The sequence below is a fragment of the Octodon degus genome, unplaced genomic scaffold, assembly GCF_000260255.1.
Source record: "Octodon degus isolate 3935 unplaced genomic scaffold, OctDeg1.0 scaffold00026, whole genome shotgun sequence".
In the NCBI taxonomy this organism is placed as follows: Eukaryota; Metazoa; Chordata; class Mammalia; order Rodentia; family Octodontidae; genus Octodon; species Octodon degus.
Genome location: NW_004524602.1, coordinates 8,315,638 through 8,340,250, shown reverse-complemented (window position 1 = coordinate 8,340,250; position 24,613 = coordinate 8,315,638). Strand labels below are relative to the sequence as shown.

The following is a 24,613-nucleotide window of genomic DNA, read 5'->3' as shown; positions in this document are numbered from 1 at the left end:
TTGTTTTTCTCCATGAGTCTTTAAGAAAGTGGCTCATGCTCTCGCTAACCCTGCTCACCTGAACAGGCTGTCCTGGTTCCTGGGACCTCTGCTTGCTAACAGCCCAGTGCATGGTTCAGGATTGCGAGGGGAGTGTGAGAAAGGCCCAAGCTCCGTGGGCCTCTATGAAGGCCCTGGCTTCTGTGCTGGTGCGAGGCCTGGAGTCAGCCTCTGCTTAGCTGCTTCGGAGTTCATCCCAACACGAGCCTTCACTTGTGGTTCTGGAATGCATATCTGTCCACAACTGTGTCCTTGTGTCTGTTGAGATGGCAATGGGAACCTCTGCACGAGCCTGTGCTGCTCCAGCACGTGTTGCGATAACATGTCTGCAGTCCTGGGTTGCTGGTTCTCTAGCCCCGACTCTGTCTGGGAAATAAAAGAGGTGGTTCCAGCACCCAGATCCCCAGCATGCTGCTCTGGAGGGTGGCACCTTTTCTAGGAGACCACCACAATTGGAATTCAGATTCCACGTGCTCTGCTGGGGCAGGGGCTCTTTCAAGTCACCATCTCCATCCTTCCTGCTGGGCCCCTGGGGTGTGAGTGCCAGAACCCAACCTTTGTGAGGACCCCTATGCTTTGAGGGTGCAATGATATGGGAAGAGGCAGGGTTGGGGCTGCAGGTTCCCTGCACTCGGTATAGTCCAGATAGCGACAGAAACGAAGATCAGTGCAAAGCTTTTATTAAAGACAGGCTAACACCACAACTGAAAGCATTTATTGGGAGTTCTGTCTGCCCCAGGGGGGGCAGTGTCATCTTGTTGCTATTTGTCATCTCCCTGGAGTGAAAAGGATGCTTCTCCTTTAAAAAGTTAATGAGTCTAGGTTTTCAGACCTGGAGCTGCCCGTGCCACCTGCTCAGTAGTCTTGCACAGGCAGGGTGATCTTCCGGATGAATTCGTCATACTTCACTTTGCCACTTGGCTCAACGTCTCCTTCTTTGAAAAGTTCATCTACTGTAATAAATCATACGGTGTTTTCAGCTTGGATTTGAGCTCATAAGACAGTATTCTTTGCGGTTGGGGCTCCCCAGGGGTCTTCATGGAGCATTCAGTGGACAAAATAAAGAAGATCAAGTGAACCAGCCCATAGGACAGCCTGCCCCCTAGAGACCACTTGCTCAGTTTTTGGACTTTCTTTGGGAATAGTGGCATAGGACTGCTGAAGTGATTGCAGTATTTTTAAAATTTTTCTTTTTGTCACTTTTTGAGACAGGGTCTCACCATATAGTTCATGCTGGCCTTGAACTCATAGTGATCCTCCTGTCTCAACCTCCCAAATGCTAAGCTTATAGGCATAAACCAGGTCTGGCCATAGCAGTGTACTGCCAAGGATTCTATCACTGGAGCATCCCTGTGCTGCTTTTATTTTTATTTTATTTATTTATTTATTTTTTGGCAGAACCAGGGATTGAACTCAGGCCCTTGCGCTTGCCAGGAAAGCGCTTACCCTGTGCTGCTTTTAAAGAAATTCTCTGACTTCTGTGACTGTGTTCATGGAAACCTTTAACTGGAGCTTGGCTTACCGCAGTGCCCTCCCGGACCCCCATTGCCATGGGCACCCTCTGCAGCCCTCGCTGGTCCACACCAGCCCAGACTTTGGCCCTGTCTCAACTTCCTGACCCTCCACCCTACACACACCAGCATCAGCCGTCACTCCTGTGTCCTGGCCAAGAGAGGACTTGGCAGTAAGTGGTGTCTGCTGCCACTGCCTCCGGGAGAGGCAGAATAAGGGCCGGAGTGCACCTCCGAGGTAGAGCACACGCATTGTGTGCACGAGGACCTGGCCCTGGCCTAAAGCCTCAGCACCAAAACTAATAATAATAATTTGGGAGTAAGAAAAATAAATTCAACTTTGTCTCAAGTGCAAAGCTTACAGAACTGCTATTCTGCATTGCTTAGGGAAAAAAACAAAAAAAAAACTATTTGCACATTCTGAAACAAAATACAAGCATATCCCAACCACTGGCAAGAGGAGCCAGGCAGCTTACCATTTTCCACAGTGGCCACTTGAGCCAACCTACTCTCCTTGGACCATCCTCACCCTCCTGCAAAAACTCCCTCACCCCCGGGTGTCCATGTGCCCGCCTGGGTACCTCCATGCCTCATTCTGGGTGGTGAGCAGCCAGCTTTGTCTCTCCCTTTACCTTCCTTGAAAGTGTAATTCCTGGGCTCTGTGCTGAGGCTGATGGTTGCTCTGCATAGTATTAGAATGATAGACTGATCTGCCTTTCTTGGTGATTAGATGGTCTGCAAAGGTGGCATGTCCAAGCCCAGGTGATGTGCTGCAGCTGCCCAGGGCGGAACGGTTCTGGCTCTGGCTGTCTCATTTCACAGATCCCAGGAGTAGCCAGTGTTCTGAAGTCACCCTGTCGCAGGCCTCACATGGGAGACCTCGTCCGTGGCCAACCCCTGCTCTAAGGGTGCTTCTTAACATTTTATTTCTACCACTCCAGGATCGAGGGCTCCTGTCTGCTGTCATCCTTCCTCCCTCCACAGCCAGCCAGAGGGAAGTTGGTCCCCACTCCCTGCTCCAGAGTGCTCCCTGCACGTTGCACAAATGGGAGATGGACGTTTGGGAGCCACTGTGTCCCTTTGGACAGAGGTCACTGGCCTCAAAAGTGAAGGCCACCCTACTACTGCCTCCCCTGGGGCAGAGGGAACAGTGTCCAACAAGCCTGACAGGCGAGGTCAGCCTGGGTTTTCCCCCATCGTATGAAAGATGAGCTGTAGCTGCCGGCCCAGGTGCAGGGGTGGGGGGGGCGCCTGCTGTGGCGCGCTCGCTATTTTTAAACGCTGTGCCCGTGGCTTTGTGAGCAGCTGGGCTGGAATGTCAGCTCCCAGCCTGCAGAATCAGCTGGGGCAACCTTGTCTCCAGCCAGGCAACTGAGGCTGAGAAACCCTCCTGAGATCCCCAGAAGGGGAAAGAGCAACCTGGAAGCTTCTTGGTGGCTGAGACTTGGCTGAAGGCTGAACGTCCCTTCTTCCTGAAGCCTTTTCCTTGCATGCACTACCGGCTAAGCCTGGCTTCCCCAATCCAAGTGGGGCGGCCTAGCTAGAAACTCGGGGGTCAGTGGACAGGACCTCTGAGGCAGGAGGGTGAGCAGAGCCCCCATGGGCTGCTGTGGCCAGGGCAGCCCCTTGAAACCCTCCTGGAGGAGCATCTCACTTCAGGGAGGGAATCAGCAGTGGCTCGGGGCCTGCTGAGGTTGGGGGGAGTACCAGACCCACAAGCAGCTCCAGCTGTGTCTCAGCCACTCACTGGCTGTTCCTTCTCAGTGGGAGGGAACACTCATGTTCCAGGGGTGTCCTAGGTACTAAGTGAAGACCTGCAGCGCGGGCTCAGGTACAGGACGGATTGGCCAACCCTGCCACCTACAGAGCTCCTCGCTGGCTGTCCTCTCCCTGGGCTCCAGCCCCCAGCTGCCAAGCCTGACCTCAGCTTTGGGACCGGCTCCGCTCCCCCAACCCCTGCCAGCTGTCAGGAAGCAGGGCCATGCTGTTACCTTCTTTCTGAGTGAGCTTCTCCCCCAGTTTCATGAGTTTTGACTGCAGCTCGGAGGCCATGATGTAACCCTTCTTCTCCTTATCTGCCATCAACATGGCCAGAAGAATTTCTTTCTTTGGGTCCTCTTGTTTGATTTGTGTGTGCATAATGGTCAGGAATGTGGAGAAGTCTAGCTCGCCATTTTTATCTGTGGAAACAGCAGAGTTTACAGGGAGGAAAGGCTCTTGGGGAAGCCAGGTGGCCTCCTGCCCAGCTGTGGCAGCCAGTGCAGGGCCACCTGCCTCAGAGCACTGCAGTGGTGGCCTTGGTCAATGTGAGAGGATGTGGTGTGACCTTCTGAGGCCCCACCATGGATTATACATTGGCCTGGAGAACCACAGTTACCACCCCCTTCTGCATACTTGGGGGACAGAAGGTCAGTCTAGAGTCACAGCACAGGAGCAGGATGGACAGCCTCTGCTGTCCCTTCCTGCACTTCCCCCCATGAGCTGGAGGGAAATGGGTGCATGTGGCCATTTCCCCTTTGGCGGCCGGCCAGCAGGACCCTTTGGTAAGTGACAGGGACCTTCTTGTGACAGTGACCTCACCTGGGCCTAAAGCCCAGGCCTTACCTCACTGCTCAGCAGTCTGACCTCCCTGCAGCTTCCACCCCAGCCCTCCTCTTCATGCATCTGGGGGCCTCAGCGCAAGCATGGGCCCAGCTGCTGCTGCAGGAAGCCGGAACTTCCCAGCCACAGCTTCCTGTTCAGAGGAGACAGGAACCAAGGAAACCACCTCCTCGCCTGAGCTGAAATGGGGGATTTCAGGTGTCAGGCCCCTGAGGGCCTAATCAGTGGCCTCTGGCCAGCAGGGAGGGCCGCCAGTGCTGGGATGCAACCCCCAGTAACCCTAGCAGATGGTGGGGCCCATCTGAGCAAAGTAGAAGCCTCAGCTGACCAAGAAGTAACCTCAGGGCTCCAGGCTTCACATCCTCAGGACAGTCCCTCCTTCCTAAGTGTCCCCCGGCCCAGTGTAAACAGCCGCTGGCCTCTGACACCTCCCCACCTTTCAAAAGCCAACAAAACACCACGAGGCTTGCTTCCAATTCTGAAAGTCCTCTATGTTCCTGCTGGTAAAACTGCACAAAGGAAAAAAATATATAAAAAATAAAAACAATAAATATTTAAAAATAAATAAAACTGCATAAAGGGGACAGAAATGGCCCTTAATCCGGACAGAAACCTCAGTGATGTGCTGGGCGGTTTTTGACCAGTTCTCTAGCAGTGGTGTTTCTAGGTCAGCCTTTGAAATCAGACCTGGGTTCCAATCCTAGTTTCACTGTTGGCTCAGACTGAGTAGTGAATGGCTCCAAGCCTTGATCTTTGCCTCCAAAGTGGGATTAGCATAAGTCACCTTCTAAGGGCTGGCTTGAGCACATCCTCACCAAAGGGTCATTCTGCTATGAAAACCGACATTGGAACTCGGTGTTAACATGCTCTCAGGTTTGTGATGAACTTTGGGATGCCCAGATCCCTGGGGCACGGGTCTTCCCAGGCCCTCCCAGCCCACTCACCTATCCTGTGAGTCTGCAGATGCTGCTCCGCCTCCCCTGGGGTCGGGCTGGCCCCCAGGCACCTCATGGCCACTAGGAGGTCGGTGGCTTTTATCTTGCCCCTCTGCTGCTTGTCGTAGAGGGAGAAGCATTCCTTGTACCCTGTGCACAGCCCAGAGCTAGAGTCAGTCTCATCCGAGCACCAGCCCCCCATGCGCTCCCCACACTGGCCCTGGTCCTAGGTTTACAGACTTGGCGGGGGTTACCCAGAGCTGAGCGGGGCTGGCTGACAGCTGTCCCAGGGCCCCTGCAAACAAAGAGGCTGTGGGGCTGGGGCTGCGCAGTGCACGGTCCACAGCCCAGCAGCGCAGAGGCCCAGGGCAGCCAGGTGGGAGCCCAGCACTGGCATTCGTTACGCTTCCTGTTCGCCCAGCATCTGACAAGCAAAGCCAGCATGCATCTTGCCTTGTCAAACTATGACAAAAGAATGCCATCCTCTCTCCAGCAAATTTGAATTGTCTTGTCATTAGATCTGAGGAGCTATCCACCATGAAACTATTTCTTATCCTGGTACCAATGAGATTCATGAAATTGAAACTTCTTTCAGATCTTTAGTACTGCTGATCCCAACAGGGCTAACTTCTTAGATTTAGGTACAGATTGTTCAGACTTCAATTGCTTAATCATGGCTAGTTTTAACAACCAGGTTGCAGTGTGCCTGCAAACATAGGTGTCCTCCCAGTGGCCAGTCTGGAATGGCATTTTCTCTTCTGCTCCTGGCTAGCCGCAGCCTGGGAGCCTCCAACCCCTCATTCTTTACTCCATCCTTGCCCATTTTTTCATTGGTGAAACACTGGTGGCCTCTGTGTTGGTGTCAGGCTGGATACAAATAGAAACCCCTCCCCTCCCAGGAGTTCACAGAGAGGAGGGCTGGTGAGTCTGTGTCCAGGCATGGTGGCCTCACCTTTAGAGCTGAGCCCTCAGGATAGTCAAGAGGCCTATGCGGGGGTGCCCACCTGGAGCCCCACCCTCACCTCTGCTTCCTGCTCAGGATCACAGGGGCTCTGTGGGCCCAGGTGCCTGCAATTGCACCTCCAGTGGGCAGGAAGGGCCCTCCAGCATGAGGCAGTAGAGAGCTGGTGGTCACTGTGGGGGCAGAAACGTAATGGCGGTGGCTGGCTGGGCCTTGGAGGCTGGAGCCTTTCCAGCCAGGGCTCAGGGCCTTCCACTGTTCTCAGCTCATCCTTCTCTCGGCCCCTGTTCAGTATTACCGATTAACTCCTGTTGGCCTCATAGAAACAGCTCTGCAACACCCAGAACTACATACAGTGCTCGCCCCGGAGCCAGGCAGGGGGGACTTACTTACAGACAAGGAGAATGGCGCCCAGAGAGGAGGATGCTACCCCAGAGCATGGACTTGACCTCTTATTTTTTTGTAGTATCTGCCAGTTATACCACCCCTACCCCCACACCTCACCCCGTTTTCAGCCGTAATGTTGTCTCTCCCCAAGCCTTCCCTCTTCCTGCCAAATCTGACAGCACCCATATAGGGGTCTCCTAGGATCTGGCCAGCAGCCCCACCTTGGCACTCACCCCACCTGAGTGCCAGTGTCCCTGCTGTAGCTGGCCTAGTGCCCCTGGGTGGCCAGCCACTCCCCCCACCTCCCTTCTACCAGCAGAAGAAGTGTACCAAATTGCCTAATGAGACCCATATTTTGCTGGGCGATGCTAATTAAAGAGCAAACAACCTACCATTAATTTGGTCCTGGGAAAGAAACTTGGCCTGCAGCAGAGAGAGGAAGCACGTCAGGGACAGACCGTGGGAGGCCCCCAGATCCCGCTGGTGGCACACCCCCACCCCCTTACCATCTTGGGTTGGGCAGCTGCTCTCAGAACTGCATTCTCTGTTTCCTACTGCTTCAAGTCGAAAGTCCAACAAGCTGGGTGGAGACTTGGTAATACACCCTCCCCTGCCCCCCCTCTGCTGCCATGGAGACCTGGCCACCACCACAGGGGTCAAATTCCAGCTTCCGTGCACAGCTGAGGCCCCGCTGGCCTGGCCAGCTTGAGGAGGAGGAGGAAGCAGAACCGCAGAAGGGCTCTTCAGTTCTCTAGGGCACTGCGTCTGGGCTGATCCCATGCAGCAACTAGACTGATGCCTCTGTCCTTTCCTGCAAGCCCCAGACTAAGGTTAGCGGGGTATAGCCTGTGCTGGGCTAGGGGAGCTCTTCTTGGCGTTCTCAGGTGGGACCCTCCATGGCCCCAGCAGCCTGTCTTGAGGAAGGGACCCTGTCAGGGGGCCGAGCTCCAAGATGCTTTGCTCGCAGCGTGGTGGACATGTCCCATGGGGGCACAGGACATGGGGCTCTCAGCTGGGACTCAAACCCTCCCTCTCCTGCTCATTCAAATCACGGCACCTCCCTGTGCCTCAGTTTCCTCACCAGGCCACAGTACAGGGCTGCCAGGAAAATCTAATGACCACACGCAGCTGGTTCTCGGCCTGTGCCAGTTGTTCTGTGGACCCCAAAGCTGGCTGTGACGTCACCTGGCCCTGCAGTCCTCCCCAGTCTCCCTTCCCCTGTGGCCCACACTGCCGACTCCCAGCTTCCTCAGTGGCTGGAGCTCTCTCCTCCCCCCCAAAGGCCAGTGCCTGGGAGGGGCATGCTGGGTGCTGGGGACCACAGGTCCTCAGCTTTGTCTGATCCCCTGCTCCTCCTCAACCATGGCTGGTGGCCATCATGTTCAGTTGCTCAGGTTATGCGGCACACTGGGTAGTGCTGCAAGGAGCCCGACTACACCTGTGTGCAGAAATTTCTCTTCCCCCACACCGCCTCCCTCTCCACTCCTGGCTCTAGACTCAGACTTGTCATTGCAGGTTTGGGCTCTCCCTGGGGACTGAAGCAGGAGGGCCTCTGTGGGACAGCGTGGGAGGCAGTGGTGCTCCCTAGGGCAGCAGGCAGAGGAGGAGTGCAGCCAGCAATGCCTTGAAGGGAAGGCACAGAGCCACAGCTTGGGGGCCCAGAGTGCTCACCCCAGTCACTGGGCCTTTGGGAAGGGCCCCAGGCAGAGAAGACGACTCCTAAGGTTTAGGTGACTGCATGCGCACCCTTGCCAATAGGAAGCCCCAGTGTGCTGTGGCTCCCTCACCCAAAAGTCCGCTCAGGCTAAGTACACACAGTGGAGCCTGCTCCCCCATGCAAAACGAAAGACACTGCCAACCCCTGGCTCCCTGCTCCCAGCACAGCCTGGATTCCCCTGGTCCTGCTAGCCCTGCCCCCACTCCGGCTTTCCGTGGGAAGGGTTCCCAGGAGGGAGAGCCTCCATTATTGTAGTAGGCCTAGCCAGCTGCAAGAGGTTCCCAAGCAGAGCCCCACTCCCCGCAACATGCATAAAGGCTTTGCTGGACCGGCTCTAGGCTCCTGCTCCCAGCTTGGGCCCCTTACACCGCCTCCACCCCCACACCCTGTCCCCTCCGCACCCCAGGAGTGCGGGCAACCTCCTCCCTCCCACCCATTCTGTGCTGCTTTTGAGCCCAGCTCTACCTTCCAAGCCTGGCCAGGCTCCTCTCAATCGGGAAACAGAGCAGCCCGCAGGTCCCCAGAGGGCCTCACTGCCTTCAATGAAGATTCTTACTAGGCAATGTTCGCGGTCAACTGTCAAGAGGTCTTGGCTGGCAAAGGGGACCCAGGATCTCCAGGGCTCTATAATTTGCTTGCTATTTCTCTGCCTTTCTAAATACCCACTTTTTTTTTTTTTTTTTTTTTGCGGAACGGGGATTGAACTCAGGACCTTGTGCTTACCAGGCAAGCGCTTATTCTACTGAGCTATCTCCCTGGCCCCTAAATACCCACTTTTTGCCTGGGTTCTTATGCATTTTTAAAGTTTTTATCTTGGACTCTCCCAATTTATGCCCTTCTGGCCCCAGCCAGGCAGGCTCACCCATGCATACGGTTTACCCGCTAAGACCTCTGACAGGGGCTGGGATACAGCTTAGTGCTTGTCTGGCACGCATGAAGCCTTGGGTTTGAGGCCCAGCACTGCAAAACAAGAAACAAAAAGGCGGAGTTCAAAGGACAGCAGTAAAGGAAGAGAAGCACCATCTTGGTGGGGTCATGGAGGTCAGGTGTCTACAGTCCAATGCGCCCCTCGTGTAGTTTCTGGCAGCAGGTGGTGAGACCCTGAGAGGACAGCTCACCTGCCCAAGGTCAAGTGCCACTTCTAACACATGTGTCTCTGCCTTCTCCTCAAGGTAATGGAGGTGTCCTTCCCTGCCCTCGGACTCCAGGGCTAACAGGAGACCTCTTCATGTCCCCAGCCCAGGAGCCTATGTGGCCACCCGGCTGAGTGGCCGTTGGAGCCCCCCACACCTCCCCACTGCACACCCAGACCAGAAGCAGCCACCAGCCAGGCTGGTCACAGTACCCGCTTTTATTCACACTGCTCACCATCCAAGGTGCAAGGAGATGGGGACAAACCAGAGCCTGGAGGGCCCCTAAGGGGCTGTGGAAGGACCCCAATAGGAGAGGAGAATCTGGGCTGGGGGCTCCCTGAGAGCACAGGAGAGGGGCAGGGCTGTGGGAAGGCAGGGTGGCCCAGACGTCCCATGAGGCTGGGCACAGTGGCTCCCACTGGATGGAAGCCCCAGAGGGGCAGCTGGTGGTCGGGGAGGCCAACACAGGGCCCAGTGATGGGAAGGAGGCCTGCTCCTGAGGTGGGGCCACTGGCAGAAGGGAACACATGCTGGTGGTGATAAAGCTGACCAGATTTGCGGGGGAGGAGGGAGGTCCTCCAACGGGCCTCCAGGAGCCAAGCAAGGGTTTCTCCCTACAGGGGCAACTCCAAACCTCCTCCCACAATCCCTCCAGAGTAGAGGGAGCCCGGGGCAGGGCAGCAGGGTCTGGCTCGGAGCTCAGGCTGCTGTGGCCCGCTGGGCCTCTGGCTCCCTGAGGCAGGCTTAGGCAAGGCCCTGGGCTGCATTTATCCCTCCCAGGCTGGAGAGGGCAGTGACCGAGCCACTCACTGGGCTGCTCTAGCCTGCGTAGGGCCACAGGCCCAGAGAGAAATGTTCTGTTCAGCCACACAGAAAGGCATCATAGCCTTGTAACTGCGTTTCCAGGGTCCCGGCAGACGAAAGGAGAACAAGGTTTCTGTCCCGCTAGGAACCTGTGTGACCCCTGGAAGGCATCACGGTTGGGCCAGGCAGCCCAGGTGGTGGGAGTGGGGGTAGGAGCCAAGCACAGTCAGGAGTAGGGGTCCGGAAAGGCCCATATCTTTGTCTCAATGTGCTTCCCAGAATGAAATTCCAGCCCCTAAAGAGCCAAACCAAAAAAGAAATTGGGCCAAGGTAGTCAAGTCTTTCAGCACTGTGCTCCGCGCACCCAAACCAGTCCACCTGCACAGCCCGGTCTTGGCTCCTGCGCATGCGCGCGCTGTGACGCCCACCGCAGCCAGCTCCCCATGTAAGGCACCATGGGCCAGTGCCAGGGCCTCAGTGCCCGCTGCTGACGTGGAGCGTGTAGAAGGCCCAGGGCTCGGGGACGTAGATGACACCTGGGTACTTCTTCCTGAGCACGGGGTCGCTCCATAGCCAGGCGACCCAGAGTGCCACAAGCAAGAGGGTGAGGGTGAAGGAGTAGAAAAGGAAGAGGCCATTGCTGTCCAGGAAGAGGTGCCTGCGCTTCTGGTGCAGGACGAGTGCCAACATGGCGAAGAAGGTGAAGATGAAGAGGATGAAGATCTGACCCTCGGTGACCAGGTACCTGGGGAGGTGATCAGGAGCTCAGAAGAGGCACGTGCCGTGGCATACATCCCTCCCTGGCCCCACACCAAGCTGCCCTCCTAGGGAGAGGGGCTTGAGGGCCGGGCCACTCTAAGTGCAGCCCCCAGTGCCACTTTCTTCTGGCTTATAGAGTGTTTACAATTTCTGAGCTTGCTGCCAGTGTGTAAGTAACAGATCCCCGAGAGTGTGCATTTCTGGCTTCTCTGGTGGCATCAGGATTCTGTGTCTGAGATCAGCTGCACGGAGCATGGCCTGCGCTTGCTGTCGGCTCAATGTCTCACCTGCCTGGTTTGCAACCATCTGAGGTCAGGAATGCAGTTGGAATTTATGGCAGCTGTCACTACTGCCTCCTTGTTGTCTGGGACATGGTCTCAGCTCTCCCACAGACCCTGCAGTGCCCCAGGCAGTATGCAGCACACGACAGGAGCTTGGTAACAGCAGCAAGTGACCTGCTTATCTCCCTGCCTTGAACCAGAGCCACCATGCCTTCACTTGGGAACTACAGCCTTGTAACGGGTCAGCGTGTGGTGTCGGGGTTTTATGCAACATCTTGGAGCCTCTGCTTTCTCCTTAGGAGGGTGCATGCGTGGCCTCACCTCTCAAAGTTATGACAGGTCCTGGGGACATCCCTTACTGGGGTCAGCATCTTGTCTGATAAACACTGCTGCTGCAGCAGCTATTACTGCACCAAGGCACTATGGGTGAGGATGGGCAGGAAGCCTAACCTAGATCTCTCTTTCCCTCCTGCTGTGAGTGCCACCATCCCTTTCATCCAGTCCTCAGGGAGCCCTCAGATCACCCCTGGTGGCCAATCATGGGCAGGGCTGGAACTGGCCCCAAGAAGGAGGGGCTTCACGTGTTTGGGGGCATTTCTCATCCTAGAAGGGACCACACCTGCCAGGGTCCTTCCTGGGACACCCACAGTTGCAGGGGTGGGAAAGCCAGAGGCTGGCTGAGACCTGGGTCCTCCCTAATGGGAAATGGGGGCCACAGGAATAAAGTCTCCTGTCTGTCCTTGTCCTTTCCATGGTGTTTTACAGTTTACAAGGCCCCTCTCTTCCCCCTACTCCTCACCATCTCCTGAGAGGGAAAGTCAGGCTTCATCTCCATTCACTGAGGGGGAAGCCGAGGCCCAGAGGGCTCTCCAGGGCTTGGTCTGGAGGGGACTTTGTTGGCTGTAAGATGTACCACGTACCCTTACCCCAAACCCCACCTCCTGCTACTCACAGACAAGGGTTTCTAGGTCACAGGGAAGCCGCCACATGGCACTATAACTGTCCCCGGGACCGCAGGGGCGGGGCACAGTAGGGACCTGGGGAGGCCGGGCACACTTGCCCCCTCAACGCCCTGACCACCCAGGGTCACCATCACTCACCAGTAGTACAGGCCACTGGGCACCAGCAGCAGCAGGGCAGGCCCAGGCATGGTGCTCTGGGCCTTGGAGGCGGTGAAACAGCCGCTGAAGTACATGACGAGAATGAGGAAGAAGGGGATGTACCTGTCACAGGAGGCCACGCTCAGAGCCCCAGGCCACCACCTCCGCCCAGACCCTCTTCCCTGCACTGTTGCCAGATGCTTGGGTGTGAGGTGTCCCTGTCCGGGGCTGGCTCACTACTTCCGGCTGGGCAGTGTTCCCACCCTGCCACGCCCACCCCGGAGCCTGAGTCCTCTGCAGTGACTGCAGCCACCGGGCAGGGGAGAAGTAGCCTGGGAGCTCTGAAATGGGGGAGTACAAACTGCTCCCCTCAACCTCATCTGTTGCCCATCTCAGCTTCGTGAGCAGAGAACAGCACGGGTGGAGGCTCCACCCTACGCTCACGTCACATCTTGAGGTGGAGGTGGGGGGTGGGGAGCGCCCGTCTAGCCCAGCAGGGTCTCTGACCCCAGCCTCGGGGTTTGGCCAGGGTGGGACGACGGCTGCTTGCTGCCCTCTAGTGACTGCCGCAGGCACTGCGGGCTGGAGGAAGAAGGCCAGTGGCTGGGCCTTCGGGGACAAAGATGCTATTCCAGCTCTCCATTCAACACATGGAGACCTGGGCCCAGACCCTGGGCAGGCATCTGCGCGTCCCCTCCGTCACTCACCACATGGAGTGGCCCAGGTACTCGTCATAGTAGTACAGCAGCTCGAAGGAGTCGATCTGGGGGAGGCAGAGGCACGGCAGGGTGGGGGACGGGGAAGCTGGTTACCCCAGGGCTCCCTCCACCACCCCATCCTGACGCAGGGCCTGGCTTCCACCACGGAGACCCAGGGGTCACTGCCAGCACCCCAGGGGCCATGGAGCCCTCCTGCGGGCACCCGGGCCTTACCAGCGTCTCCGGCTTGAGGTTCTTCATGATGGGGTTCTCGCGGACTGACAGGTGGTGCTGGTAACCGCTGAAGAGCAGCCGGTGGTTGACGGAATCGCCCACCAGGTGGATGCTGGCGCCCATGATGAAGATGATGATGCTGACATAGATCACGGAACGCGGCAGCGTGCGCGGGGACCGCTCGATGAGCTGAGGGCCAGAGCGAAGCACAGGGCGCAGCCTGTCCCCACCTCATCACTGCGCAGGCGCCCACCGCCCCCCTCCCTCCATGAGATGAGACCCTTGGCCTCCAGCCCACTGCAGATCTTCACGGGACCCACGAACTTAGCAGGGTCGTGGAGCTGCACCCCTTTCTCTGGGAGCAGCAGGCTCAGGGACCATCCCAGGCCCAGGGCCACACCTGAGCCACACACCGGAGGTGACACCCAGGCTCTAGCCCTCTGCTGCCCCAGCTGTGCCTGGGAGGCTGGTGGCCCGCCCAGGGACTTGACTTCTGAGGGACAGGCCCAGCGGATGGCAAACAGAATGCTGAGGAGGGAGGGTGTAGTTGTGCGCTTCAGGAAGTAGAGAATTCGGAGAGCACAGCCCCCCAACTCTGGGAGATTTGCAAGGTCTTTTTTATTGCATGTCAGGGTCTGCCGCAGGCGAGGCCAGCACTCTACACTGAGCCACACCCAAGCCCCCAACTGCCTTCTTCCCTCCCTCCTTTACTCCCACACAGAGTTTCACCACGTAGTTCAGCCTGCCTTGAAGTCAAATTCCTCCTGCCTCAGCCTCCCCAGCGCTATGACTACTGGTGTGCATCAGCACTCAGCACTGAACTGTTGCTCAAAAAAAAAACAAAAAACAAAACTGCACCAGTAGATGGCGCTAGCACAGTCCGTGCCCCTCCCCCATACCACAGGCTGCTCATCAGCAGATCCAGCCAACCCTGGACGGGTCCAAAACCGTGCCTGTCCTGAGCATACGGTGTGACAACTCCTGACACAGCGTTTACTGACTTAAGTAACCTACAGAGGTCTTCATCTGGAGGCTTTCCCGGCCGGGGTGGCGGTTCGGCTCGATTGCAGCCTTTCTCACGGCCTTTCCCTCATAGCTTCCCAGCTGGCCCGACCTCTCCCTGCTGCACCCCACGACCACTCCTGCCTCAGCCTCCCCGGCGTGCTGTGGCTCCCCAAGTGCAGCTCACCTGCAGTTCCTCCTGTGGACTGGAGCCGTCTCTGTGCCCATGCACAGGCCTCCCTCCCCCCCCCCAGCCTCGGTCCTGCACGCTACAGCAGGGGCGGGGCCACAAGCTCACCTTGAGCAGGAGGAAGGGTGTGATGACGTTGTAGGCCATATGGAAGTAGTCACCTACGCTGGGCTTGTTGAGAGGAAACCACTGGAGCGGGAACACCAGCTGAGGGGGACAGGGGTACTCAGTAGGCCGCCCCCAAGGCCCCTGCACGCATCTGCAGGGACCATCCTGGCACCCACTAGAGGAAGGGCTTCCAGATAGAGAAACTGAGTCCCACAAAAGGTAAATGGCCTTGTGTGCACTCAAACTGCAGCGGTGACTTCTGGCCTTGGCTTCTTTCCTAGTGAGTACCAAATAAATGTCCCTGGATTCCAGGAGGCTCCTTTGGGACTCAGCTGTGCCACCAACTTGCTGAGTGATCTTGGCAAGTCCCTCCCTGCTCGGGGTGTCATCCATCTGTAACCCGGTGGTCTACTTGGACCCTCAGGGATCTGCCACTCCGGGTCCCAGGTGGGACTTTTGGGAGATGACTTAAGTCACCTGGGTCACAGGGACTTAAGAGCTGACTTCCTGTTAGGAGGTGGGATGTGGTCCAATGAGGTGGCCACTAGGGGCGTGGCCTAAAAGGGCTCCTCCCAGTTCTCACAGCTTCTTGTCCACCTTGTCTTAAGCAGCTCTCCTCGGCCACCCCTAGTGCCATGCAGTCCTGCCTTTGAGCCAGCAGGCTGTGGACTGAAACATAAGCTAAAATAAACCTTTTTTCTTCTAAATAGTGGGTATAGGGCATTACATCTCAGTCACAAGAAAAGCAACTAGTGGCCGGAGAGATGGCTCAGCGGAATAAGCGCTTCCCTGGCAAGCGCATGGGCCTGAGTTCAATCCCTGGTTCCGCCAAAAAAAAAAAAAAAAAAAAAAAAAAAGCAACTAAAACAGATTTTGGTTCGACAGATGTGGGGTTGTTACTGTAGCTATTCCTGAAAACCATGTGACTCAGAAGTCTTTGGAACTGGATAGGAGACGCTGACTGGAGAAGCCCTGGAATGGTTTCTGAAAGATTCTGACCAGAGTTCAGAAGACCAGAATGCTGACAGAAATGCAGACAGCAAAGGCCAGGCACAGGCAATTTCAGATGGAAACAAGAACTCCATTGACAGCTGAACTTCAGACTATGTGTCTTATGTCCTTACAGAAAATTTGTCTATAATTTTTGTTCATGTCCTGAGACTGTGCAGGAGACTGAAATTAAAAGCAGTGAACTAATTTTCCTGGTGGAGGAAATTTCAAGGCAGCCTAACAGTGGGCCTGAGGTATAGATACTACTGGGGGCTCTTTAGGCAGGTTTATATTGAAAAGCAAGAGCTAAAAGCCTGTTTTTAAAGTTTTCAGTTTTGGGCCCGGGGAGATAGCTCAGTAGAATAAGTGCTTTGCTGGTAGGCGCAAGGGCCTGAGTTCAATCCCCGGTTCCCCCCCTTCCCCCAAAAAAGTAAAGTTTTCAGTTTTGCCAGGAAAACAAAAAGCATCCACAAAAATGGGGTAGAGGGGAGCTTGGTTGCTATAAAGAACACCATAGGGGCCGGGGAGATGGCTCAGTGGAATAAGTGCTTCCCTGGCAAACACAAGGGCCTGAGTTCAATCCCTGGCTCCGCAAAAAAAAAAGAAAGAAAGAAACCTAGGACTCTGGACCAGGACAACAGGAAAAGTGGCTTAAGGGCATGTCAGGAATCAGTAAGAACCCACTGTTCAAGGGCTCAAAATTGCAAAAGTGAAATAATGCCAGACATGGTGCCACATATCTGTGATCCCAGTATCCAGAAAGATGAAGTCAGAAGATCACCAAGAGTTTGATGCCACACATGACTACACAGTGAATTCAAGGCCAACCTCAACTACGTTAGTGAGACCCTGTCGCAAAAAGAAAAAACAAATGAACAAAAAGTAAATAATGAAATACAAAACAACAAAATAACATTAAAAAAACAAAAGAAAACCCCAGCCTTTGCCTTGAGAAGGATGCCCCAGGCCACCATGTTCCAGAATGCTGCCAGCCTAGGGCTTTAATTCCCTGGGATTCCATTCACAGTGCTCAGACATTCAGAGGCCTCTGGAGCCATGGCACAAGAGGGCCTGGCTACTGCTCAAACTGACAGCAGACCTTGGCATCATCCACACGGTGCTGGTTTTAGGTGTGTGTGGAATGCAAGGGTTATGGGGTCAGGGAGGCTCGTGCCCAGATTTCAGAAGGCCTAGGAGGCCAGGCAGTGTGCCCCTGTGAGGGCAGTGTGTGAAGCGGTATGAAGCCAAAAGTGCAGTGGAGGCACCAGGAAGTTAGGGAAGCCGGGAACCAGAAACATCTGAGGAAAGCCACAAGGCGTGAACAGTGCCAGCTCAGTAGAGGCCACGAGGGTTGCAACCACTGGCGATGCAGCGAGGGCGGGCCTGCCCGAGCCCTTTGGAGTTCACATCTCTCCTTACTATTTGCCTGGGGGCTAGACACAAAACTACAGGACTTCATTTTGCCCTGCTGGGTTTTGGTCTTGCTTTGTTCTAACTGGGTTTTAACCCCCTTTTCCTCATTCTTTGAATAAGGGGAATGTTCTTTCAGCGCCATTGTATGTTGTATATGTTCAACTTTCTTTTTAATTTTTATAGGGGTTCACAGCTAAGAGTTTGCTGTGAGTCTCTAAGACAACTTTTTTTTTTTTTTTTTTTTTTAATGGAACTGGGGACTGAACTCAGGTCCTTGCGCTTGCTAGGGAAGTGCTTATTCTACTGAGCCATCTCCGCAGCCCCTTCTAAGACAACTTTGGAGTTTGCAGCAATGCTGAAACAGTTAGACTTAGGCAACTCTTAGAGATGGATCAAATGCATTTTGCATAAAGGGACAGCCATGAGTTTTGGGGGGGCCTGGGCTCAATGTTAGAACTACACTTAGATGCCCTCCAAGAGCCCCATGTGCTTGTAGGCAGGGCTTTTGGAAGGTGATTGGAGGATGGGGGCTGATGGCTGATTTGCTATCAGGAGGCAGGCCACTGGGGCTGTGGGAGGCATACACCCGCTCCTGGACTTCCGGCTTCCTGTCTGCTATGCCATGAACAGCTCTCTGCTGTGGCCCGTGCCGTCCTGGCGTGGAGCCAGGTGACTGTGGACTGAAATGTGAGCCTGAAGGACGCCTCCTCCCTCGAGGTGCAGGTGCTGGGGATTATGTCTCAGTGATGAGAAAAGTCACGAAGGCCACACTAAAAATTAAAAATGACCAGAGGCTCAGATCATAAGAATTAATAATATGGGCCGGCAAGATAGCTCAGTGGCCTAAAGCACCTGCTTAGGCAAGCTCAGGCAAGTGGGCAGGGACCACGGTTTGATCCCCAGCACCACATGTTACGCCAGCACTGCCCCCAGGGTGGGCTGAGCTGGCCACAAAAAAAAAAAAAAAAAAAGACTTCATAATATGCAAAATTGGCAGATATGTTTCATCTCTAGAAAAATGATACTATCCCAGGACCTCAGGGACAGATGGGGGATGTACGCACCTTCCTTTCCTGTTTCCTGTCTGACATGGCTAAGTGTTGCCCATCTCCCACAGGGGATATGGTCCTACAGGGGGATGCTATGTGACTGTCCAGACCCCCTCACTTGTTGCAGCTGCAGGACAGGCCATAGTCATAGGGCCAAAGGACACAAAGCACTGACACCTATGCTCCTTTCAGCTTGCTGGCAGGGGATGTGACTGGCCTAAGGTCACTCTGTAAACTCAAGTCTCAGCTGTCTCAATGCTGGGCAGGACCCACACTCACCATAGCAATGGGGCGGCCAAAGTCCAGAACCCAGTTCTGCAGGGTGAAGTAGAACCAAAGGTCAAGGTGGAAAGGAGCTGTGTGGTCGGCCTCACCTGCTTTGATGGGGCTGTGCCTGGGAAGGAGAGATGGGTCAGGCCCTGTCCTCTACCCATCAGAACCCGCCCCCAGGAGAGCCACACCAGGCCTATTGTCTGGAAAGCTGGAAGACACACACGGCCGAGGTCTAGGGAAAGAGTTCTGCTGGGAACACCGGAGTTCGGTCGCATAGCCAACGGGGAGGTGGATTTCTGTTGTCCTGCCCTATGCTTTCCTGGATTCAGAAGGGAAACTGCCACATGGAATGATAACTGCCGCGTGTCCTTCTCCCCTACAAAATGATGGGGACATGAGACAGGGCGCAGAGGGGCTGCAGAAGGTGAAATGCGATTGGCGACAGCAGGTATCCTCACCGAGCACTGGCAACATTCATGGTACCGCCATTAACTGTTACGTGGACAATCTTGTCTAATGGTTTTGTTTTTGTGGTGCAAGGGATGGAACCACACATGTCAAGCGTTCCTCCACCCACAGCCTTTCGGTTAGTTCCTCCAAGCCGGACAGAAACCTTTGGAGATTAAATGACTACCACATTTACTGTCCTCTGGGGCCAGCAGGCCTTCTCTAGGTTAACTAGGTCTTCCTGTCCCCCCCCTCCACTTGTCCCACCTGTCACTTGCTGAACACCAAAAGCGTGCTCTGCCAGGGACTTTGCCCACACTGCGTAGTCCGCCTGGCAACCCTGCGTAACAGGAGCTGGTACCTTGCTGCTCCCAGATAGGGATCTTAGAGGGGTCATGGCTTAGCCTCGGTGACACACGTGGTCAGGAGTACCGGTGACCCTTCTTGCCAACCTGTGTCCTGCCCTGCTTTTTTGGGAAGTTGAGAATACATCCTTGGTCCCCAGGGAGGGTGGCAGACCAGGGTGGCCAGTGGGACTTTTCTAACTGAAGCCAGGGAGCAAGTTCTTTCCTTCCTAGTTCTGGGACTCAAAAGGCACAACCTTAAGCTGCCTGTGCTCAAGGTTCCTGAGAACCAAGCAGCCCACAGACAGGCTTGGCAGAAAGAGAGTATTTGTGCATCTCATGCTGGGCACCCCCAGGCCAGCACAGGCCCTCTGCTGGGTTGCCACAGATCGCTTGGGCTTTCTGTCCCTTAGAACCCCGGAGTCAGGAGCAACAAGAATGCACCTCTGGCTGTCCAGGAATTCAAGTCCTGTGCTCTCAACAATGAACCCATTCAGGTCTTGGTTATTACAGTAAGCCAGGTGGTGTGTAAGAGAGATCTGGCAGCTGCAGGAAGGAAGGGAGCCTCCAGGCAGGGAGGGGCACATTGAACCTGGCAGCAGGAGAAGCCAGAGGTGGCAGTGAGATGCCAGGAAGGGCTGGCTGGCAGAGATTCTGAGGAGCCACGAGGACCGCTTGGAGACAGTTACCATCACAGAGCCCTGCCACCCCATGGGGTAGGGCCTCAGTGGTAACACCAGGCCATATCAAGGTGGCTGGGGAAGGAAGATACCTTAGAGTTTTTCTTAGAACTTATGAGGTGGATGGCTGCCACAAGGAATAAAGGGAAGGTGCAAGCCCAGCAGGCCCTTGGGTGGGAGCCTGTGCAAATTCCAGGGCCCGGCACACATAGGGGTGTCGAAGAATTTCTTCCTTTGTCCTGGGAACTACCAGGGTCAGCAGCAAACCCCGTCCTTAGGAGTCAGAAACCCCTGTCATCAGTCCAGTCCAGCTTAGGGGACAGCGTCCTGTGCATCCAGATTGCTGAGCACAGAACTGACTTTCTTTGTTCCTCAATCTATCCAGGGCTGGGCAACCTGCAGCCTGTCCCAAGTTCCTGACACCACAGACTTGCAGGCCCTGAGAACAAAGGCAGGAAACCTGACACAAGACCTCTTCGCACCTGGGGACACTGACACTGTGACAGCTGGACAGCACATCACATTGAGGCAGTCAGCAGCGTCAGCAAGACAGGGGGTGGAAAAGGAGGGGGGCTTGTCCTGGTCCTGGAGAAGTCGGGGAGGGACCTCTCACTGTATAAAGCACGGTGGTGCAGGCCCACAGCCCAGCAGTCTGGGAGGCTGAGGCAAGACCCTGTCTCAAATAAAAAATAAAGAAAAGGCTGGAGATGTAGCTCAGTATGAAGGTCCTGAGTTTAATCTCCAGTACAAGAGGACGAAGGCAGGGAGTAGGACCGGTCATAAGTTTGGGGTAAAAGGAATGAGAAAGTGCAGGAGAATGGCGGGGGTGGGGGGTTAGAATAAGGCAGTAACTGACGGCCATCGCTCTACTCTGCAGGGAACAATATTTGCATGGCTTAAGCAACATAAACCCTGTCAGTGTTTAGGATCAACCGACGGATACAGTGCAGAAAATACCTGTCAGCCCCCAAATACAGAAGGTAACTGAGACCCCGCGTGCCGGCCCAGCGCCGCACACCGGAGGCGCCTCGTGTCTGCGGGGCGGCACAGCCACCGCGGCACCGCCGGAAGGGCTTCGGGGATCCCGGGGCCTCGCGCCGCCGCTGGGGGCCTAGGGGTCCCCGCGCTCCGGGCGCCAGCCCTGCTCCCGCCGACCCTTCCATGATGGTCTCACTTTCCACGGCTCCGCAGGGCGCGCAGGGAGCCTCCCGCTGGATGGCAGGACCAAGAAAGCACGGAGGCGGCGCCGGCACAGAGAGCGCCGGGCCGAGTCCCGGGGCCTGGAGGGGTCGCCCGCGGAGCGCGGGGATCCCGGCTCCGGCAAGGACGTGGCCCGAGAGCCGGAGGCCGAAGCGGGCGGAGGTGGGAAGCGGTCCGGATCCCCTAACCCTGGTGCCCCCCAAGCCCAGTCCGGGCGACAGGGGCCCGCGCGCACCCACCGGGCCTGCAGGAAGGAGGCGCCCGGCTGCGCGCCAGCCGCGCCCGGCTGCTGCCGCCTCCGCGCCGCCGCCTCCATGACCCGCCCGGGGGACGGAGACCGGATCCCCCAAGTGGAGCCCAGCGTCTGATCTGGATCCCAAGGCCGGATCTCCCCCGCCGGATAGCCGCTGCCGGGCCCCTGCGCGGAGCACACCCACCCGTCGCACCGGGGAAGGGGCGGGGCATCAGGGCGGGGCGGGAGCTAGAAGGGGAGGAGGGAGGGAGCCGGAGGGGAGGGCGGAGGGAAAAAGACCCGGCCTCTCAGGGAGGGAGGGGCGCCCCAAGCGGCGGTCTAGTAGAGGAGATCGCGCACGCGCGCAGCGCAGCGCGTGCCGCCACCTGGGGCTGGCGACTGCGCTGATCCTCGGTGTTTTCCTTCAGCAAACTTGTCCAGGCTGGCCAAGGCCCGGGTACTGGGCTGGGGCTGGTTTAGAATCAGGAAAAGACCCAGCTGACTCCCCCCTGTGGTGAGGATAGGCAGGATTTCTCTAGTCCTTTGGACCGGAAGGCCTGGGGACGTTGTGTCCTTCCCCTGTATGCAGTGCTGGGCGCCTTCCATTCAGGGGAAAAGATGACCCAGATTAACCTGCCAATAGCGAGGGCTGGGTTAGGAAGTACACCTACGGGAGCAGGATTCTCTCCAAGGGTGTGTGTGTACAGAGCCCAGGCTGGCCTTGTGGCTTTGGAGAAATGACTTTCCCTCGTGTAATGGGGACCTAAAGGATGGGAGGAAGCTTGGATTGTGTTGGAATTCGGGTAGAATCCTGCTCAGCTCTGCGCCTAAGGAATGTGTGTGGCAGTGCAAGGGGTTCATTACAAGACCACCCCCAAGAAAGTCACCCCTTCAAGCCCTAGCAATTGGCTGTCCCAAAGCAGGAGTCCTCTATGGCCATGGGTACCAAACTGCCCCCTAAAGCAACGTGGCTCTCCCAGGACCTTGTGAACCAGTCCTGACAGGTAGTCCTGAGAGATCTGCCAGGGGATACTTGACCTGCTCTGCCAGCTGTGCAAATCCCAGCCCTTGTTCGTCTTTTCTCTAAAACCCCAGAGCTCTGTATGGGGGCCCTTGGAAAGCAAATCCTGAACCTCCTTATCTGCTTGGCCAGGCTGGTTAGAGCTCCTCTCCTGCCCTTGATTGGCATCATGGGCTAGGTGGCCACAGCTGGTCTGTTGGCCCATGGAGCAGGGGATTTGACCTAAAATTCTGGTGCTTCTGGAGGGATTGTGTTCAGGGTCATTGATGAGTGAGTGATGAAGAAAGAACCGAGTGTTGTGAGGACAGACAGAGTTAATGAGTCAGGGAGGGATGTATGGGAGGGACGTCGTTGGTGGACAGAAGGTGAGAGAGCACACCAGGGACCAGCCAGGCAGAGAGGTGGGTGTCCACAGGAATGAGAGGTTCAGCGATAGCAGCAGCTGACCTGGGGAGGAGCAGGTTCCATGGAGGTCCTTTCTCCAGAGGTGCCTCCTGGCACTGAGCAGGGGAGTGGTAGGAATCTGCATTCTAGCCAAATCCCCTGCATTCTAGGGCTCAGACCACAAGTACAGGTGCAGCTCATCCTGAGCCACATCAGAGGTGCCAGTCCTCAGGGTTGGGGGAGCATTTAGGTGCAGCCAGGTTCTGCATCAGGGCAGATAGAATCCAGTGCCCCAAGTGGGTTGAAGCCAATGCAGGGGCAATGAGGAGTCATCCTTGAATAACTAAGTTGGAGGTGGTGAGTCAGGGTGTCAGACTTGATACCGGACAGTGTCCTATGGGGCTTCTTGCCAGGTTCCTGGTGTCCCAAACACAGAATTGGACAAGATGCACAGAAAAGGCAGTGAAGGTATGCGGAGGACCACCTGGGTGGAGTTGTCACCATTTTGCCTGAGCCCAACTGTATTTCCATGTATTGTTATACGCAGAGCTGGCTAGAACTTTGCCTTATCCCTTCAATTGGTTTTATCTCAATTGTGTTATACAGGTCACTCTTTCCGAATATCCTTCTCTCTGCATAATGCAGAAGCGAAGGCAGCCTCCTGCCCAGCCCAGCTCACAGCCCTCTCTTACTTCCTGCCATTTTCACTGTTGCTCATCCTCCAGCCACTCCTTTCTTTATGAATGAATGAAACCTGGGTTCAGCCTTGGGTCGAGGCCTTTGTTCTGGATAGCCGTCCTCATGGCTGGAGTTAGGACTCCTTGGCGCCCCACAACTACAGATATGCTTTAGTGTCTTTATTCTCGCCATGGATTGCACTGGGTGGTGGATTGGAATTAATTGATGGGATTCCAATAATTGATCCATGGGATTACAGATATAGACTTCCTGGACTGAGGCAAGGACCAGGAAGGGCTCTTTATAAAGGTGTACATTTACTGAAGGTGAAAAAGGTGAATCTACAGAGAGAGAGAGAGAGAGAGAGAGAGAGAGAGAGAGAGAGAGACAGAGACAGAGAGAGAGAGAGACAGAGAGAGACAGAGATGGAGAGAGACGGAGAGAGAGAGAGACAAAGAGACAGACAGAGAGATAGACAGAGACAGACAGAGACAGAGGCAGCAGGCTGGAGAAAAGGCTCAAAGTAGCCCAGATGATAAGGAAAAGGGGTTTTTTGTAGCCAGAATTCCTGCCCTCTCATGCAAATAAGGCATTGGACTCCCGTCCTAGATGCTTACTGTGTGAATTTTCCTCTGGAAAAAATCTCTTACATTTCTCACTCATATAAATGTGGGGTCAGGGACAGTGTCTTCCGATTGGTTGCACCCATATTCAAATTGAAAGAGTATCTTCTGATTGGTGGTCTCAGCTGCAGGGGCAGGTCACCGTTGCCCTGTCTCAGACTGTTGGGCCTGTATCTCATGGGAGACCTGGAGCCTGATGGACAGGAGTGTGCGATGCCAGGAATGCAAAGGCCATCCAGAACCTCTGGAGTCCATGTGCCTGTGAGCAAGAGAACAGAGAGCACCCTGGGAAGCAGGCACGCAGCAGATTGCCTAGTCCCTGTGCCACTGTCAGCTATCCCACCCCTTCCAGCCTCGGTTTCCGCTTCTGTCACAGAGTGAAGCTGCTGCATCTCGGGGGATGGTGGTGATTAAATGCAGTATGCACACGGATACCAGGCAAGCGCCTGGCCCCGGGACCTGCCTACACCAGCATTCTCTGGCCTGTAAGGGTCTGCCCCCTGCCGTGTGACCTTGGGGATTTTTATTGGGCTGCCTCTCCCCATTTACTGTTAAGCTCCAAGTCCTGCACAGCTCTGGGAGTCCACAGCTCTCTGTCTGAGTCATTTTCTGCTGCACCAGGCTCCAGCAGCCCACAGACTGCACCCCGTGCCAGTCCCTGGTGTCAGCTTTGCTCCCTAGCTCTGCTCATCTGATCCCTGAGCAAAGCCAGCAATGTCCCAGTTTTGCAGCAGACAAAGGCTAATTCCTGAGTGGAAGTCCTACCTCCAAGGTCAGCCAATGTCAACACTCCGATGGGGTCCCCAGCTTAATTCAGGC

The 24,613-nt window shown here is 55.7% G+C and overlaps 2 protein-coding genes across 4 annotated transcripts in view; both read right to left on the bottom strand.

Annotated features, from left to right (window-relative positions):
• The window catches only part of Calml4 (calmodulin like 4), a 31,496-nt gene extending 24,472 nt beyond the window's left edge, over positions 1 to 7,024 (bottom strand). For 2 of the 3 annotated variants that reach the window (XM_023712692.1, XM_023712693.1), the window contains exons 1-5: positions 6,941 to 7,024; positions 6,827 to 6,857; positions 5,096 to 5,236; positions 3,542 to 3,730; positions 842 to 992 (exon numbers count right to left, since the gene is read on the bottom strand). In XM_023712692.1, the coding sequence (XP_023568460.1) occupies positions 895 to 992; positions 3,542 to 3,730; positions 5,096 to 5,236; positions 6,827 to 6,857; positions 6,941 to 6,943 (462 nt within the window). In that variant the 5' untranslated portion in view covers positions 6,944 to 7,024 and the 3' untranslated portion in view covers positions 842 to 894. The remainder of the gene's footprint in view (positions 1 to 841; positions 993 to 3,541; positions 3,731 to 5,095; positions 5,237 to 6,826; positions 6,858 to 6,940) is intronic. The other variant, XM_023712694.1, reaches the window with a different exon arrangement.
• Positions 7,025 to 9,269: 2,245 nt separating this feature from the next.
• Cln6 (CLN6, transmembrane ER protein) lies at positions 9,270 to 21,265 on the bottom strand. The gene is made up of 7 exons (XM_004628785.2): positions 21,096 to 21,265; positions 18,192 to 18,306; positions 14,461 to 14,559; positions 13,161 to 13,349; positions 12,936 to 12,991; positions 12,229 to 12,351; positions 9,270 to 10,833 (listed from the first exon to the last, which is right to left on the bottom strand). The coding sequence occupies exons 1-7, from the start codon at positions 21,170 to 21,172 to the stop codon at positions 10,563 to 10,565; spliced, it is 930 nt and encodes a 309-aa protein (XP_004628842.1). The 5' UTR covers positions 21,173 to 21,265; the 3' UTR covers positions 9,270 to 10,562.
• Positions 21,266 to 24,613: the final 3,348 nt, after the last annotated feature.